Here is an 18,439-nt window from a genome sequence, read left to right on the forward strand (position 1 = left end):
AGCAAGGGGGAATGGAGGGAAGGTAGGAACGAGGGAGGAGAAAACACATCTGTTATCACAGCTAAATAATTCCCCAGCATCTTTAGCTCAGAATAAAAATACTGAGTCGTGAGAAACCATCCTTGTCAGAAGGTAGCCCGAGGCCTAAAGTTAAATTCTCCTAAACATGGCCACGTGAAAGGGGAATGTTACATAGTCAATACAAGAAAACAGGAAGGGTAACAGCCCAAAGATAAACGTTTTGTGTTTTTTAAAACAGTTTATCATTCCTCCAATGTTGTCACAGGCAAACCTAATAATCTCCTATTAAAAAGGTGGAAATTAAGTAAAGGTGCTTTCCACTTTAGGTGTTTAACCCACTCTGTAACCGGAGACACTCACGTGTCAAAATGAAGGTTATACATTTTTCCTCTCAGGGGAAAAGAAAAAACATTGAAGTTATTCATTAAAATTACAGAAGGGTTTGTAGAAACACCACTGACTTTAATATAGTTATAAATGTATTATTAGAAAATTAACTTGTTTTCTTAATAGCTTTATTGAATTTTTTGCATACAGTACCTATTATGTCCTAAGAGCAACTATTTTAACCGCATGAAAGTTCAGCTACATTATTCATAAGGACTGTTAAAAAAAAACGTGACTACTTGCAATTAGTTTATCTATAATCCCAACCACTACCAAGATTATCCTCAACATCTTTCTGGAAAAGAGCGACCACACCCTTCTCAAGGCTCCTTTGGATTCTTACTTGTTACAGCCATCTGGCCTGCTGTCAGAAGGGCCGACCACAGTGTCCATGAATGTTGCAACGTTGGAAAATCCTGCCGGCAATTCATCCCATTCATCAAATTTGATGCCACTGCCCAAGGAGTAGGTGCCTTCACCACACTTACTGCATACCTGATTCTTCATTTCTAGATACTCCCCAGAAGCACAGGAGAAAGCTGGAAGGCAGAAGAATGTATAATCCATTAGTCATCGCACCCCCCATCAATTTCCTCCCCTTCACACTGTCACCAGCATTATTTTTATAAGGCTCTGATCAGGTCACACCCTAATTAAAGCTTTCCAAAGTCTCCCTTATCACTACATGCACTTCAGTCTGACCCCGACCTATTTTACCAGGCTCATCCCTTGACCCGTTCTCTTCCAACCATAACAAAATTCTTATCACTCCCAGAATATTTCATCCTCTTTCTCGCCGCTGTGGTCTTTCTTCGGAGATGCTGACCGACGCACCTGCTCACCTGGAAAACTCCCGTTCCTAAGTCAAAAAACGACCCTCTTCAGAACAGAAGGTGGGGCCTTACCCCACCAGGCAGTCAACTGTGCCTCTCTCTGTGCTCCTACCATACTCTTCTCATAATACCCCCCTTAAAGATAGACAGACGGATGGATGGATAGATAGATACCACTTATCAATTGATGTGAGACTTCAAGCTTCCAGAAAGCAGGGATCATTGTTATTTTTGAATTCCTAATTGTACCGGGCAAATACTGAGGGCAAATAAAAGGCTGAACCAGTGAGTGATATAAACTTAACGGGGATAATGAGAGGGTAGTGCTTCACATGCAATAGCTAAACAAGTATCTCCACCATGAATCCATGTTTTCACTATTCACGACTCCCACTGAGTCATTTCCACAACCTCCTTCTTTTTACTGATGATGTCAAGTTCTGTGTTAATGCTCAGAACTACAGCCAGAAAACAGCAGCCACAGGCAATACGCAGGACAGCTGACACAGTTATAGAAAAGATGGCAATTCTGCCGCTAAGTTTTTATTCATTCAGCAAATGCAAATCTATGTCCCCCAAGAGTATGGCTCTGTGCTCAGAGCAGTATTAGTCACTCAAACGTAGCAAAGAGCTTTCTAATCCTTTAATCAGGATATTAAAGACACAAGAACAAAATAAGACCTCTAAATTATCCAAAGAAGAAAAACAAATCTCCCAGCAGAGAGCGAAGCAGCAAACTTCACATTTAGGTAAACTCCCTTTTAGAATACATTTGGAAATGTAACAAGAAATAAAACAAGCTAATTTTAAAAAAACGAATTAAAGAAATAGAGTTAAAACCCACACTCATCTACTTACTTATCCACGGAATAAATGTTTTTCTTCAGAAGAGCTTAAGATGCTGTACAATGCATTTCTAACCCTCAAATCAACATCCCTAAATTAGCAGAACATCAGAAAATAAGGAAAGGTTAGGCAAAAAGTATTGCATGCTGGCTATAAGGTCAAAACTATCTTGGGGTCAAGTTGTACCACTCCCTAAATCTGTGACCTTGAGTGAGATACGTCACCTCTCCGGGCCTCAGTTTCTATCTCAGAAAAAATAAGGTAATAATCATAGTGCTGCCTGACAGAGGTATAACGAGAAACTAAAAAACAGTATAAAGTGGTTAGTACGGTGCCCTGCCTTTAATAAATGCTCACAACACGTGATTATGATCACTACAACATACCAAGAAAGAAACAGTTATAGAAAAAAATTTATTTTACTTTTTATGGTTTATAGGTCTTCTAGAAAACTGATAAACAATACCATAAAACAAGAGCCCACATTACACTAAATCAAGGGTCAGCAAACTAGAGCTCACAGGCCAAATCCGGCCTGCTACCTGTTTTTGTAAATAAAGTTTTATTGAAACACAGTCATAACCGTTCATATACATATTGTCTATAGCTACTTTCACACCACAGTGGCAGAGGTGAATAGCTGTGAGAGAGACTGCACTGCCTGCCAAACCGAAAATATTTACTTTCTGATAAAACAAAGTTATCTTTGAAGACAGTTTAGTCTAGTGTCCAAAACTGAACTCTTAACTTAAATAGTGAGAAGTAACTTTTTATGATAAGTTGTTAACAGGGACCCTAGACTCTAAAAAGGAGATGATTGTGTTTGTGTTATTTCAGAGAGTGCCCACTGCCCTTTAAAGTCATTAAGAATATCGCCAACTCTTTCGGAGGTATTTCTCTAAGGTCAGAAGGAAAACTGAGAGATAACGTTAACAGTAAATGTATTGAGTATAACACAGCCAATTCTTTTTACTCACAGTAGTTATACAAAGTTATCGTGAAAACTAAACTGGCAAATAATGAACCATTGCTCCTGGGGAAAATACAGGCTTAGGCTCCTGTGATTCTCTAGTCACAATATCTTCATCAACAAGTCACAATATCATCTTCATCAATATCTTGTTTTACGGGTTTTTCAGCCGGAAAACATCTTATTTAAAATATATTGTTGATTCAGCAACATTAAACTTACGGCCAACGGCACTAATACTTATACTTAAACTAAGCTTATTTAACACGTGAATTTTCTCCAAAAGGCAAGGGACAGCCTTCTTGCACTCAGGATCACTAGCCAGCACTTCAGCACTATTTTAAACAGTAAGCTCACCAATAAAAAGCATAAGAATGCAAAACACATGGCATTAAATAGACTGTGCAAACGACACTGTTGGCAGTATGCGAGATGAAATAAGGAGGCAGCCTGTCACCGTCTTCAACCTCAGCTGGGACCACATGGTCGGGTGACTCATTTTTACTGCTCTGTACATGTCCGCAAATGGCAGTGAAAGTATTACATGGACTGATTTGAGAGTTACAAATAAATTTTTTAAGGTAGGTAAATTTGCAAATATGGAATCCATGAATAATCAGGGTTGATGTGTTTTAATAGATCTGTGAAGGAGGAAGATACTATGCCCATTCGCCAGAAGCAGAAACTGACACACAGTACATTTAAATAACCCTATTAGAAAATTATCCAATTAACAAGTGGCAAACATGATATTCAAATTTAGCTCTCTGATTCCAAAACTCATGTGCCAAGAAAATTCAATTCAAGCAATAATTATTATAGTCAATGCAAAAAGGGCAAGTAATGTCAAATTAGTTCATTATTACATGTCACATCTTTCTTCATTTGCTGTCTTGAACTGTTAAAAAATATTCATGTGCGTTATAAAGCAATAACAATTCCCTACCCCCAGGTATCTTATGAAATTTTTAATATATTATAGCTGAAACACACACATTTATGAAACATTTTAGCAAGTTACTAACTTCTATATGCCTCAATGTCCACACCTATAAAAGGAAAATAACAGTAATATCTATATCCAAGAGTTTTGGGAGTAAATGAGATATTCCTTATAAAATATCTAGCAGTGTGCCTGACATAAAGCACATAATAATTGTTAGCTGCAATTATTTTTATTTTTTATTTTTTTAAGGAGCTTTTATTGTATTATTTTTAAATTAATTAATTAATTTTTGGCTGTGTTGGGTCTTCGTTTCTGTGCGAGGGCTTTCTCTAGTTGTGGCAAGCGGGGACCACTCTTCATCGCAGTGCGTGGGCCTCTCAGTATCGCGGCCTCTCTTGTTGCGGAGCACAGGCTCCAGACGCGCAGGCTCAGTAGTTGTGGCTCACGGGCTTAGTTGCTCCGCGGCATGTGGGATCTTCCCAGACCAGGGCTCGAACCCGTGTCCCCTGCATTGGCAGGTGGATTCTTTACCCCAGCGCCACCAGGGAAGCCCCAGCTGCAATTATTAATAATATAATTCAGGAGTCTGGGACAATCAGAATTCTGCCACTGGATTGATGATTTTACACATCTTTAGAATAATTACATGGTCAAAGTTAGGTGAATAGGTATAGGGCCTTTAGTAATACAGAGGAACTAAAGAGTCTACAGCTTTTTGTATTTTAATTATTGCTTCCTCCTCAATCTTTTTTTCTACCCTGGAAGCCAGCTCTAGAGCCACATGTCAAAGGAAAGGAAGAGCCACACGTTCTTACTAAACACAATTTACTCCATGAGATGATGTCAACACGGCCCTACCGACCTCTTCAGGCAGGCATCAGTGAGGACCAGCTTTTCCTTTTCTTATACCTTCTGTCCTACCCACATCTACTTTCTACTTGGACTCTGCTTTCTTGGCCTTTGGTTTTTAGTTGAATTAGAAGGGGTTTTATAATATTAAGGACTATACTCTTCATTTGAATTCGCTTACAGTACAACATAAGACTTTTTAAAATTAAAATATAGTTGATTCACAACGTTTCGTTAGTGTCTGGTGTACAGCAAAGTGACTCAGTTATACGTATATACACATATTCTTTTTCATATTCTTTTCCATTATGATTTATTATAGGATACTGAATATAGTTCCCTGTGCTATACAGTAGGACCTTGCTGGTTATCTATTTCATATATAGTAGTTTGTATCTGCTAATCCCAAACTCCTAATTTATTTCTCCCTCACCCCCTTTTGCCTTTGGTAAACATAAATTTGTTTTCTATGTCTGTGAGTCTGTTTCTGTTTTATAAATAAGTTCATTTGTGTCATATTTTAGATTCCATATGTAAGTGATATGATATGTATGGGATCTGTCTTTCTCTCTGACTTATTTCACTTAGTATGAAAATCTCTAGATCCATCCATGCAGCTGCAAATGGCATTATTTCATTCTTTTTTATGGCTGAGTAATATTCCATTGTATACTTGGACCACATCGCCTTTATCCATTCATCTGTCCATGTACATTTAGGTGGCTCCCATGTCTTGGCTACTGTAAGTAGTGCTGCAGTGAACATTGGGGTGCATGTATCTTTTTGGATTATAGTTTTCTCCAGAGGTATGCCCAGAACTGGGACTGCTGGATCAAATGGCAACTCTATTTTCAGTTTAAGGAACCTCCATACTGTTCTCCATATTGGCTGTACCAATTTACATTCCCACCAACAGTGTAGGAGGCTTCTCTTTTCCCCACACCCTCTCTAGCATTTGTTATCTGTAGACTTTTCAATGATGGCCATTCTGACTGGTGTGAGGCGATACCTCATTGCAGTTTTGATTTGCATTTCTCTAACAATTAGCCATGTTGAACATCTTTTCATGTGCCTAGTGGCCACCTGTATGTCTTCTTTGGAGAAATGTCTATCTAGATCTTCCACCCATTTTTTGATTGGGTTATTTGTTTTTTTGTTATTGAGATGTATGAACTATTTGCATATTTTGGAAATTAAACTCTTGTCAGTCACATCATTTGCAAATATTTTCTCCCAGTCCACAGGCTGTCTTTTCCTTTGTTTATAGTTTCCTTTGCTGTGCAAAAGCTTATACGTTTGATTAGGTCCCATTTGTTTATTTTTACTTTTATTTCTATTGCTTTGGGAGACTGACCTAAGAAAACAATGCTACAATTTATGTCAGAGAATGTTTTGCCTATGTTCTCTTCTAGGAGAACTATATATGCTCTACTATACATAATATATATACTACAGAGTATATATACTATATACTACTATAAAGATAGAAATATGCAGGTGTGGGAAAAAACATTTATATCCATCTGTCCCCAATCAGCAAATGGCTGGGCAACTTATTTAACCCTCCTTGCCTCCATGCATTCACATTCCAAGGATGACACGGCTTTCCCCTCCTCCCTCACAGGACTGCTTGTGGTCCTATGAGAGACTGAAAACCACTCTGAGAATAAAATATGACATGAAAATTTAAAGCTTTACTGTCATCATGCAACCACCCCGTACAATGTACCAAATAACAGTCTATGAATTGAATCATTTACATGCTGATTATCATCTATGATTTATGCCTAACAATAAAGAACATCTATTTTTAATCTGTTCATCACAAGGACCTCTTAGTTTCGCTTTTCTTCCTTCAGAGACCTCACGCTATGGAAGATGATGGCTATCAATTACCTTTATTCATAATTCATCCATTTTTGCTACTTTAATTCAAAGTTACTACTAAAATTTCTTTTCTAAACAGTAAACAGCAATAAGAAGCAGTAATAAAATTTTCAGTTTACCTGTTCAATGAGATGTTGATGGTATAGGGAGCCTATGCACTCTCATTACAGGTAAGTATATGGGAATCACACTATATTATGTCACTCAACAGATATTTCTTATCTAGTAGTTAGTAGGCAAACACTAGGCACCAAGGGTATTCTGGTGAATAAGATGGAAATAGTCCCTACTCTCATGGAGCATCTAGTCTAGTCTAGTCTAGACTTATCTTCCTCAACATAGACTGCATTTACATTTCACTAAGATAAATTCACTGTAAAACTATCGTATCTATTAACCTAAGTTAATAGCTAAATAAAAAATAGTTCCATATATTTATAGGGAAATGATTAATTAAATCAATTCCAGAATTAAGATAAGCCAATACGCCTATTTTCTTCAGTTGTCTCATTTCATTTACATAAGATAAATAAAACAAGGTTAAAGCTGCAGGCATTGTCATTACTGACTATATAAGAACACTCTTCCAACTATTACTATTATTCACAGCCATCAAGGAAAGTACAAACAGGGAAAATAATGCACAGATTGTGGGTCTCAAAAATGATACATTTTACCTTCATCAATCATTTAGCCAATCAATTATCATTATCAGATTATTAAAGCTTCAACTGCCCGCCAGGTTTATAATTCTTCCCACAGAAAACAAAAAGGAAGTAAGAAATGGCACCTAAAAAGAAGGTGAACATCAGCTTCAATCCAGCGACTCTCGGCTGCTCCTCCCCCCTCAGTACCAGTGACAAGGAGAATGCTCAGACATTTTCTTTTCTAAGTTCTTATTTGAGAAATTCTTAAAGAAGAAAAATAATTTCTCTCATTTTAAAAAAATGAAAGTGAGACAGGAAGACTCCAAAACAGTACATTAAAAGAGGCCATTTCTTGGGCTTCCCTGGTGGCGCAGTGGTTGAGAGTCCGCCTGCCGATGAGGGGACACGGGTTCGTGCCCCGGTCCGGGAATATCCCACATGCCGCAGAGCAGCTGGGCCCGTGAGCCATGGCCGCTGAGCCTGCGCGTCCGGAGCCTATGCTCCGCAACGGGAGAGGCCACAACAGTGAGAGGCCCGTGTACCGCAAAAAAAAAAAAAAAAAAAAAAAAGAGGCCGTTTCTTATGATCCAGCAATCCCACTCCTGGGAATATACCCAGACAAAGCTATTCAAAAAGATACATACATCCTTATGTTCATTGCAGCACTGTTCACAATAGCCAAAACATGGAAACAACCTAAATGTCCATCAACAGATGAATGGATAAAGAAGATGTGGTATATATATACCATGGAATACTACTCAGCCATAAAAAGAACAAAATAATGCCATTTGCAGCAACATGGATGCAACTAGAGATGATCATACTAAGTGAAGTAAGTCAGAGAGAGAAAGACAAATACCATGTGATATCATTTATATGTGGAATCTAAAATATGGCACAAATGAACCGATCTACAAAACGGAAACAGACTCATGGAGAACAGACTTGTGGTTGCCAAGGGGGGTGGGGGGAAGGGAGAGCGATGGACTGGGAGTTTGGGGTTGGTAGATGCAAACTATTACATTTAGAATGGATAAACAACAAGGGCCTAACGTAGAGCACGGGGAACTATATTCAGTATCCTGTGGTAAACCATAACGGAGAAGAATATTTTAAAAATTCACACATATTATACACATATTATATACACGTGTAACTGAGCCACTTCGCTGTAGAGCAGAGATTGGCACGACGCTGTACATCAGCTCTACTTCAATAAAACTTTTTTAAAAAGAAAAAGAACAAGAGGCCATTTCTTGCTGATGTTCTTATTCACTGAAGGCAATTTTCCCCTTGGCTGAAGGGAATCTTTGTTCCGTTTCATTGAGATTTTATTTGTCGTAAGTGTGTTTTTCTTGTCAAAATCCACAAGGCAGCAATGCAGGCTGATTGTGAGTACGTCACCTGTCTGCCATGTTCGCGATAAGGTTGGAGGAGAGTAACAGAAGGCAACACTTTGCAAACTCTAACAGCAGCAGACACTGCAGTGTTCCTATGAGGAGTATATATTCATGACCACTGAGGAGCTATATTGGTCTCCTCCACTCTAATGCACAGGTGATGGAATATAAGGTATGATGTGATCATAGAATGAATAAATTATGATATGTAATAACACTTAAACCTATCAGGATGACCAAAAGGGACTTTCGAGATCACCTGGTACAAACCCTCCCAATATGGATGCCGAGTTTCATCTGTGTGACCTAGAGCATCTTAGTTCAAGTTTTCTACAGTCACCACAGGCAGACTCACTATCTATGAGTCTCATGACTCTTATGACTCTCTACCTAATAAACAGACTCCCTGCAGTACCATGGAGCCAAAAGATTTTATTATAGCTAAGCTAAGAAAAATCCACTGTTCGTATCTGAAGTAAAGGAGAATAGAATTCAAAAAACATACCTCTGCCCCAGAAGTCAAAAGACGTGAGTTCTGGTTCCAGCAGGGCTGGCTGGCCACACGTGGAGTTAACACACGAGCTGCTGTGCAAAGTCTGAAGTGGCACAGTTAAACGATCAGAACCGAATTCTTTAAGCCTGAGGCTACCAATAACCACCTTTAACTTTCCATTAAGACTTGGGGATGAAGATGGCGGCCACACAGATGTTTGTAAGTTCAGATTTGGGAAATTCTTTGACAGAGAAGGGAGAAAAAATAATTTTCACCTCTCATTTTACAAAAATGAAAGGGGGACAGGAGACATACAAAGCAGTACATTAATACAAACCACTCTGGCCAATGTTCTCTAATTCACTGTTCTCTGAAAAGAATATTCAGTCAAAGGACTGCCTCTCATCTGTGAAAATGAATTCTCACGTCTAACATTCTTTCCAGAGAATGGGTCCTCACAGAACCCTAACAGCTAGGATGGTATGACAGTCACTGCACTTTGCAGAGAAGACAGATCAGCCAGAATACCTGCCCTCCCTCCCGCCCACCCCCCCAAAAAATATCACCAACTCCTGGTGTTACATAGAAAACTGATCCATGTAACACCACAGCTATAATCCCCATTAAATTAGTGGAGCCTAGATTAAAACTTCCCATCTTTTTTTACAAGCAAAAGCTAACTAAAGTAGATTCCACCTTTAAAAAAAAAAACCCACAAGTGTGTTTTATTGTGGCTTCTTGACTTCGGTGTTTGATGGGGAAGAAGACAAATTCCAGTTCATCGAGCACAGGAGGACACAAGGTTTATGGGAAAAAAAAAAATCTAACAGCGAAGGTCAGGAGAAGGAAAATGTTGAGGGTATTTGCTGAGGTCACCAAAGGAGGTAGAGCAATGCATCTGTGAAATCAGTTTTCTCAACTTCCAATTATGTCCCAACACTTCGATTCTTATCTTCCTGAACTTTTCCTCTTCCTTAGAAAGTGTCGGTCACCCTGTACTTCCTGATAGTTTCCCTGCCCTTGATTTTGCCGTTTTGAGGGCTGAGTTCTCTCATCTCCTCATAAAACACTTTTTTCAAAGAAGCTCCCTCGACCATAGCTCCCATCAAACACAACTGATGTAAAGTCTGTTTCTGATCTGTTATCGTAACAATCTCATGCGTTGCTGCCTTTCATCCACCGCTCGCGTGTCGCTGAGCAGACTTAACTCCAACACTCTTCCCACCTGGAATTTGATGCATCAACATCCCAAACTAAGCCTATTGAGGACAAAATGTTTCTGTCCTTTCATACGTAGAATAAAGTTTTACTAATCTGATTAGATCTCCGTGTGTCACCTATGGAAATGAAACACCAAAGGCAGTCTCTAATTTGATGGCACCAAGGTTATTCAATCAACAAATATCCCAGTGTTTGAAGCTGCCTTAGGATCCAGGAGAGGATGACAGCTCCTCTCCTCTTGGGAAGAATGAAACAGGACTCTATTCTAAATTAAGAATTTCTGTAGTTGAAAAAATACCAATATTTCTCTAATACATGTCAGATAATGAACGCATACTATATGTATGTTTTCTGGACATGTCTACAGTTTTCTAGACACAGAAAAAACAAAACAACGCAAAGCAACTCATTGTATTTGAGGATATAACTACAAATGTGCCTTAATTCAGAACGTTATTCCCTTACCTTTCATAAAAATAGACACAATTAAGAATAAAATCTACAAGCAGGTCAGTAATCAATTAAAATAAACCCCCAAGCAATATATCAGAGCCTTTAGATGCCATCTTTTAAAAACTCCACTTACCTATAGGAGATTTGCATCGTATTTCTATCAAGAGGTAAATGTAAGGTGACCACAATGCCTCAAGAAGGGGCCTAACAACTTGCTCAACGAACATTGTAGTCCTGTCCAAAGAGGCGCGACACCATAGGGGTTAAGAACACGGACCCAGGAGGCAGACTGCTCGGTTTCAAATCCCGGTTCTGCCTTTGACCTACCTGCGGGAGGTATCCCAGTGCCTCCTTCACAAGGTCGTTGGGATGACTGGGTTTGACTGAATACCTGTAAAGCATTTACAGCTGTGCCTGACATACAGCAAGTAAAGATTGGCTATTATACATTTTATTGCTATTTTCACTAAGTTATATTATTATATAATTATGACTCCAGGCACTATAGATTATATTTATCATTCCATTTAAGGCCCTCAAACACCTGCGAATAGCCGTCTCCAGGTTAAAGTCCTTGGTGTAACACACCGAGCCTATGAGATTTGTCAGAATCTCTGTCCCTGCTCACATTCTCCCTGAGTGCCATCCACACAGACCTCCCATAGCCCCCAGGAAAACCCAGTACTGCCTCTAAGTTGCACCTCTGCCCGCCTTTCCTCTGCCTCAAATGCCACTCTGCTTCATCGAGTGCGTGAACACCTTCCTTCAGGGTTCACCTCAGAGATCCTCAGAAAATTAACACGTAACGGTCCGTAAAGTATGGCATTTAATCCCTGTCTCAACTCGCAGTCAGGGCGCAGTTCTTCACATCAACCTGCCAGGGGTCAGATAACTTTCCAAGGTGATTCAGTCTGCATTTCAAACTCACACCTGCTTCACTGTGAGGTCCTCTTGACTCCTCCCTCCCCGGCAAGATCACCTTAGGTATTTGTATCTATCTTGCACTTTGCCCCTATACTCGAAATAATTTATTACCCACGGGCTCCCTTACTAGAATAAAAAGTCCTGGAAAAAACAGGAATCTCTTGTTCATTTATTTCTGGATCCCTATCATCAAGAATTTCGGAAATACTCAACAAATGTTTAGTGAACGAATTAAAACTCAATAAATACCCGTGGACTAAATATTTTGCTCAAGACATACAAGTCTGTTGCAGATCTGGGGTTTCATCTGAGGTGTATATCACACCTGACCACGAACTGTGGGAGGCCTGGGACTGGACACCCATGCGGTAATGCTCCCACTGAGACTTACAGAGCAAAGAAGCTGTATGAAATTAGTTAAATCATAGCACAAGTAACAACGTATAAAAATTTACTAAATTAGCCTGCCATGTGTATTTAAATCTGTGTTCCTCCAAAAACGTTATATGCAGAAATTAGCAAAAGGGTGCAACTACACATTGGATAAGAGTTCTATAATCAAATATACTTGGGAAACTCTGGGTAAAACAGAATGCAGTTAACACACAGTAAATGTTCCATACATAATTACCATGTTTCTCAGAGACTTTATTATGAAAATGTGGACTGCATCCCTCCATCAAGGGGATACGGCATTCACCATTTTTTAAAAGTATTGGTATTTCACGACAGAAAACCTCAACACGCTTTTTTTGTTTACATGAAATACTTCTTGGGACGAGTATTCCACAGACAGACTTCCAGCATGATACGCAATCACCATTCAATATCAACGTACTCAATTTGCCCAGATGCACTGGCTGCCATACCAATAACAACGCTACACAACTGAAATAGACTAGGTATTGAATCCTGCGGAAGAGCCTACATTTCAAAGAGCTATGATCCCCCCAAAACTGGATTTTTAAACATCCCACCCAGGAAGCTAAAGCCAACTCTCTTTCCATGAGAATCCTTCCTCTCTTTCAACTCCAAACTAGAACCAAAAGATGTTGACTCAAACTGTCACCTCTGCTTACTCCTTAAGGCCCATGAAATGCAGGTTATGACAATAGTTCAGAGAGACACAATGGAAAAAGGAAAACAACTGTAGTCAAGGGTTTTTCTTCTAATCTGTATACAGCATTTCTTAATCTAAGAACCAAATATTAGTTTATATAAATACTGAAGTACAAGATTAAACAATGCCCACAATGATGCTAACATACCAAATGGGATTACAAATATCTTAAATAGTCATCCGCAGTTAGAAAATGATGTGTTAAGGTTGAAGTCATGGGCCGAGAAATACGGGAAGGAGTAGGCGATAGAAGATACACACTCCCCAAAGGAAGAGATAACTTATGTTTATTTCCCTTCGGTGCTCTAGACTTCTCTGAAAATATGTAAGGCAATAGGTAAAGGAATTCTCTCCTCACTCCTAGTAGCCAGGCTTTTATTTCTAAGGTTTGGTTTGAAACAACAAGTCCCTTTCCCCCTGTGTGGTTGGTGAGAGAAGAGACAAGAGAGAAGAAGGAGAGAGAGAAGGTACCCCATTCAGGCAACCATTCCAAAATGACTATTGTTTTTGACAATCTAAGAAAGTCAAGAGGACACCCAGAGAGTCAAGGGAAGATTTTTTAAACTCTCATGCAAGAGGGAAGTGACGCAGCAGTGGAGAAGGGATGGAGTCAGAACAGGGGTTATATCCCCTCGTTCTGGGAGGAGGCAATGAGTGCTGTGTTCAGGAATGACATGCTACCTGCAAGCTGTGCCCGAGTGATGCCCATGGACACGAGACTCAGCACCCCGGCTTGGAAGAAGCAGCAAAGTTCCCTGGAGCTAAGCCTGGAGCCAGCAGAGAGAAGGAGCGAGATGAAGTCATTTCAGTGGCCCACGGCAACACTGCCTAAGACACTGAGGTTTCCAGAGCAGGGGGACAGCAGGACAATGAGACGCTGTGTCAGTTAATTAATAACCAGAGGTCTCTCCATCCCACTTCCTGAGGGCAGCAAGCCTCAAGCTCACATACAGTCCAGGGATCCGCCACAGCAAAAACTGATACCTGACTTCTCATTAACTTCACTTAGAGCCTTGTAGCCAGATTTTACATGATTTTTAAAGAAATAAAGATATAATATAGCTTGCCCATCAATTCTATTAAAAAAATGCACAGGTGCTACATAAACATTCTCATAATCCCTTTCCTAAGGAAAGGCCTCCTCTACTGCTTCTTTCTGAGGAAGGGGGAAAGATCTAGCTAATTACATTTTGAAGACTCTACAGGAATTTCCACCGAGGACACATTCTGGGTTTTGCTTCACTGAGAGACACTAGGATCTGGGGAAATTATGTCTCACACAACCACCACCCTAAATATTTTTCACTTACTTGAAGCTGCCGCGTTCCACGTTTTTCTTTTCTTTTACGTGGCCCAACTGCTGGGCCACACCATCCCCACCCCAACGGGGTCCTGGAAGCTCCTCCAGGCTGTCATCTTCAAGTGGCAATCTAACTCAGTGGGTAAGAGACAGGCTCTGGAATCAAACATGTCTGTACTTGAACCCCAGATCTGCCATGTCCTGGCTATATGACCCGACCTGCAGTAACTTATTTCACCACTTTAAGTCTGAGTTTTCTCATCAGTAAAGTGGAAATACTAAGACTAGCTATCTGAGACGGTTGTTGTGAGGATACAACAGAAAATGATGCAAAGCTCCAGGCACGATGTTTAGCATGTAATCTGTATATGAGAAATGGTAGCTATTACTAGCAGTAGAAAATCTAAGCCACTGAAGGAATATTCACTTATTACCATAACTGCCTTCAGCAGTGAGTTTCAAAATAACTTGCCTTTACCATACAAAAAAAGGTCACAATCAGAGGCCAGACTAATAACTTCCAGAGCTGATATAAGTATATGACACAAACATACGTGTAAATTCAGATTTCAGACAAACTACCAAGACAAAAAATACCCCAGCCATCACATAAGTAGTATCATTTCCGGGTATCATTTTTAAAGTAAGTACTATCATCGTTTAAAGTGATAAACAACTAATAGTGAGTTTACTAGACCAAGTTCTTAGAGCAGTTCAAGCTGGCATGTCAAATTCATAACATTATCTGTGGAAGATCATAGTAAATAATGAGCAAAAACATCCCTGGCAACATTCAAATAGAAATAATTTGTATTGAAGCATCAGTTCTGAAACAGATTTTAAAACCCTTGGCCGATAAATTTAATCACTAGTGTCCTGGTAAGTGTTAAACAACCGGCTCTCAAAAGGCACCTGATTTGTAGTGTTTGCCAATTCCCGTGGTGTAAATACTCCACCATGGCCCATTTCAAAGGAACAATGAGTTCTCAAAAGCCGGTGCCAGCCAACAGCAGCACACCACTTAGATACAGAGTAGTATTCAAAATGGTTACACACTCCACCTCAATAGGGCTGTTTACAAGGAACCAAGGAATAAGCCCACAAGTAAAAGGTAAATATAGATAAATGATATACGGATTTTCTAGGAGGGTGACAGAAGCAATTTTGCAATGAGCTAATTCCACAGGCAATACTCAGGCTGCTTCCCTTTTAACTGCAATCCTCCCTCACTGAGAGCTGGCCCTCTTTCTGCACAGGTAGTCACATATACCCCAACCTTGGATCATCTTCATATCCACTGACCCCACTATCCTCTTAAGATTCTTGCTAGACCCAAGTCTTTCTCTGGTTACCTGGTTTCTTAGGTTCTCTCTGTATTCACTTAATATCATTCACCAAGAAATAATGGCTTTCTTCCTTGATTTTCCTCCTAAGACTTGCCGTCTTCCTGTCTCTCTTTTATCAGTAAACCCACATCTATGCTAAAACTCCTCCAGCCAGTAACAGAGATACAGTTTCTCTATGAAGAGGAAGGAATTAGCTCCCCGTTTAATTAATTTGCTTATCTGCTCTTTCATTTGGGAACAAAAGAACTCAGCTTTTAGGAATACCATTTGGAAGGCTGTAGGAAAACCAAAATAATCTCTCTGTCTTATTCCAGCTTTGAACTCTAGGACACCCCAAGATGACTTCACTGTGACTCACCAAATTCAAGGCTTTTAAAAAGTAGACTTTACAAATGAAAATAAATTTCATGACATATTTCTGTTAATTCAAAATGTTGCACTTCAAACTTGCTTAACTGCTAAAAGCTGTTGAATGTGACAGTCATCAATTCTCTACTCTCTCTGTACGTTACACTATAAAGTCAAATTATAATATTTCTATGGCAAGAAAAAGAAAAAAAAAGAAATCAATTGCCAGATGAAAGCGTGTGTATGTGTGCTGGTGATGAAAGCACAGCCATGTGACTGTACTTAATGCCACTGAACTGTACACTTAAAAATGATTAAGATGCTACATTTTATGTAACGTGTTTAACAATATTACGCGTACCAAACGTTACTACGTGTATCAAAAATGTTTGAAAAGTCTCTTAAAATGTAAAGAAGAAAAGAAATCTATTAAATAGAAATTCTGCCCTTTAGAATTTCAAGTAAGACAGTACACCAGATTTTTTTAAACAAATAAATAAAAATAACACCCTTTAATATTGCCTGTGGCTCGTTACAGACCAGACGTAAGGGCACTGAGTGTTGAGAAAGGATGCTTTTGCTCTGCTGGATCAATGTTCTTTTTTTCAAAGATCTTTTACATATGCACTACAAGGAACTTCTCGGGCTCATATGAAGGGCTTACGGTTTAATCAGGAAAACAAGTGGTCAAAAAGTCAAAACGTACTGCATTCTTTCCCTCTCACTGGGTCAGGCAGGCCAGAGCAGTCCACTGCAGAATTCGGAATGGCAACTCTCCATCTGGAGCCACTGCTATCACATTCTGTATATTCAAAGTGGTAATCTTCCTGCAAATAATCACAAACACAAGCCTCTGTTAGAGCCAGTTTTAATGGGACAACTGCGCTTTCTCAATCATCCCCAAACCTGCCTGGAAGCCTGGTTCCAAACTGTTCTCTCTGCTTGATCCTTATTCTTCCCCCACTCCATCCATACCAAGCAGTACTTTGATCAAAAATGTATCATGCCAGGCACTGAGTAGGCGCTGAGGATCTGACAAGGGCCACGACAGTCGGGCACTCATGGGGTGACCAGCGAACTGTACTCTCACCCACCCCAAAAGGCAACAGCACATAGTCCCTATTTTTTGCAGGCTTCTTAAGCTCTAAATAATTGATAGATATGAATATAAGAGCAAAATAACCCTAGGAAATTGAAGGCCGTCACTGTCCCAAATTTTTCAAAGAAAGAAATAGGAGAACTGTTCCCATTGACCTAATTTCTCACTCTGTTTAAAATTTAACAGAAAGTAGAATGATTAATCATCCAAATACTAACGAAAAGACTGCCAGTTTTTAAAGCAGCTCTCCCAGGCTCCATCTCCCCCACCACAGCAAGCTGCCTTCAATCACAGACTGTAACACAGACCATTTACTACAATCGCCAAACAAGACCAACCCACTTGTCTCTGGCCTCTATCTTCACTTGACCTCCCCTGCTCAGAGCACATTACACCCGTGAGATGCTTGAGCTGAGAGGAACGAGGACAAAATGTCATTAGACGTTTCAAGAATGAGAGAAGTTATAAATCTACTCCAAAATATTTCAGTTCAGTATCTTAGAAGTTGCTAGTCTGCTTAATCTACTCTGTTTGCCTCCTTTACTGTATCAATGACAGGAGTGAATGGAAATATTGCCACATAAGCATCAGGAAACCAGGTGGGGAAGACTGTGTGTATATATGTTATATGTGTGTGTGTGTGTGTGTGTATACATGGAAAGAATACCAGTTAAAAGGCTGGTTCTGGGGCTTCCCTGGTGGCTCAGTGGTTAAGAGTCCGCCTGCCGATGCAGGGGACACGGGTTCGTGCCCCGGTCCGGGAAGATCCCGCATGCCGCGGAGCGGCTGGGCCCGTGAGCCATGGCCGCTGGGCCTGCGCGTCCGGAGCCTGTTGCTCCGCAACGGGAGAGGCCGCAAAAGTGAGAGGCCCGCGTACCGGAAAAAAAAAAAAAGTTTGGTTCTGGAATCAGGTCTGAGTTTGAACTGACATCTCATTCCTCCACGTACAATCAATGTGCTATACTGGACAAGCCACTTTACCTCTCAAAGCAACCATTTTTTTCATTGGTAAAATTACAATAGTAGTATTTCCTATCTTGTATGGCTTTTGTGGCAGTTAACTGGGATAATGTCTGTAAAATGTTAGGCATGTTAAGCTACACGGGGTTAGCACTTATTAGTGGTAGAATGATTATCCTTCTTAAGGGCAATGTGGGTACAGAGGATGATATAGAGGAAGGAGCTAGCGGTAACAGGATAAGGCGCAAACAACCTGAGTCTCTGTTTCCCCTGCTTCAACTTCTGCACACACTCATGATAAATGAGAAGGGACTGAGAGTTAGAGAAGGTGTAATTACCGGGCTGGAAGCAAAGGCCTTATGCTGCATTAGGACTCTCCCCAGAAT

General features: G+C 40.0%; 1 protein-coding gene across 1 annotated transcript in view; it reads right to left on the reverse strand.

Moving 5' to 3' along the window:
* Positions 1 to 18,439, reverse strand: part of ELAPOR2 (endosome-lysosome associated apoptosis and autophagy regulator family member 2) — a 186,889-nt gene that overhangs the window by 71,278 nt on the left and 97,172 nt on the right. The window contains exons 2-3 of the mRNA XM_065883844.1: positions 16,701 to 16,821; positions 752 to 947 (exon numbers count right to left, since the gene is read on the reverse strand). Coding sequence (XP_065739916.1) covers positions 752 to 947; positions 16,701 to 16,821 — 317 coding nt within the window. The remainder of the gene's footprint in view (positions 1 to 751; positions 948 to 16,700; positions 16,822 to 18,439) is intronic.

The sequence above is a fragment of the Phocoena phocoena genome, chromosome 9 (genome assembly GCF_963924675.1).
Source record: "Phocoena phocoena chromosome 9, mPhoPho1.1, whole genome shotgun sequence".
Taxonomy (NCBI): Eukaryota; Metazoa; Chordata; class Mammalia; order Artiodactyla; family Phocoenidae; genus Phocoena; species Phocoena phocoena.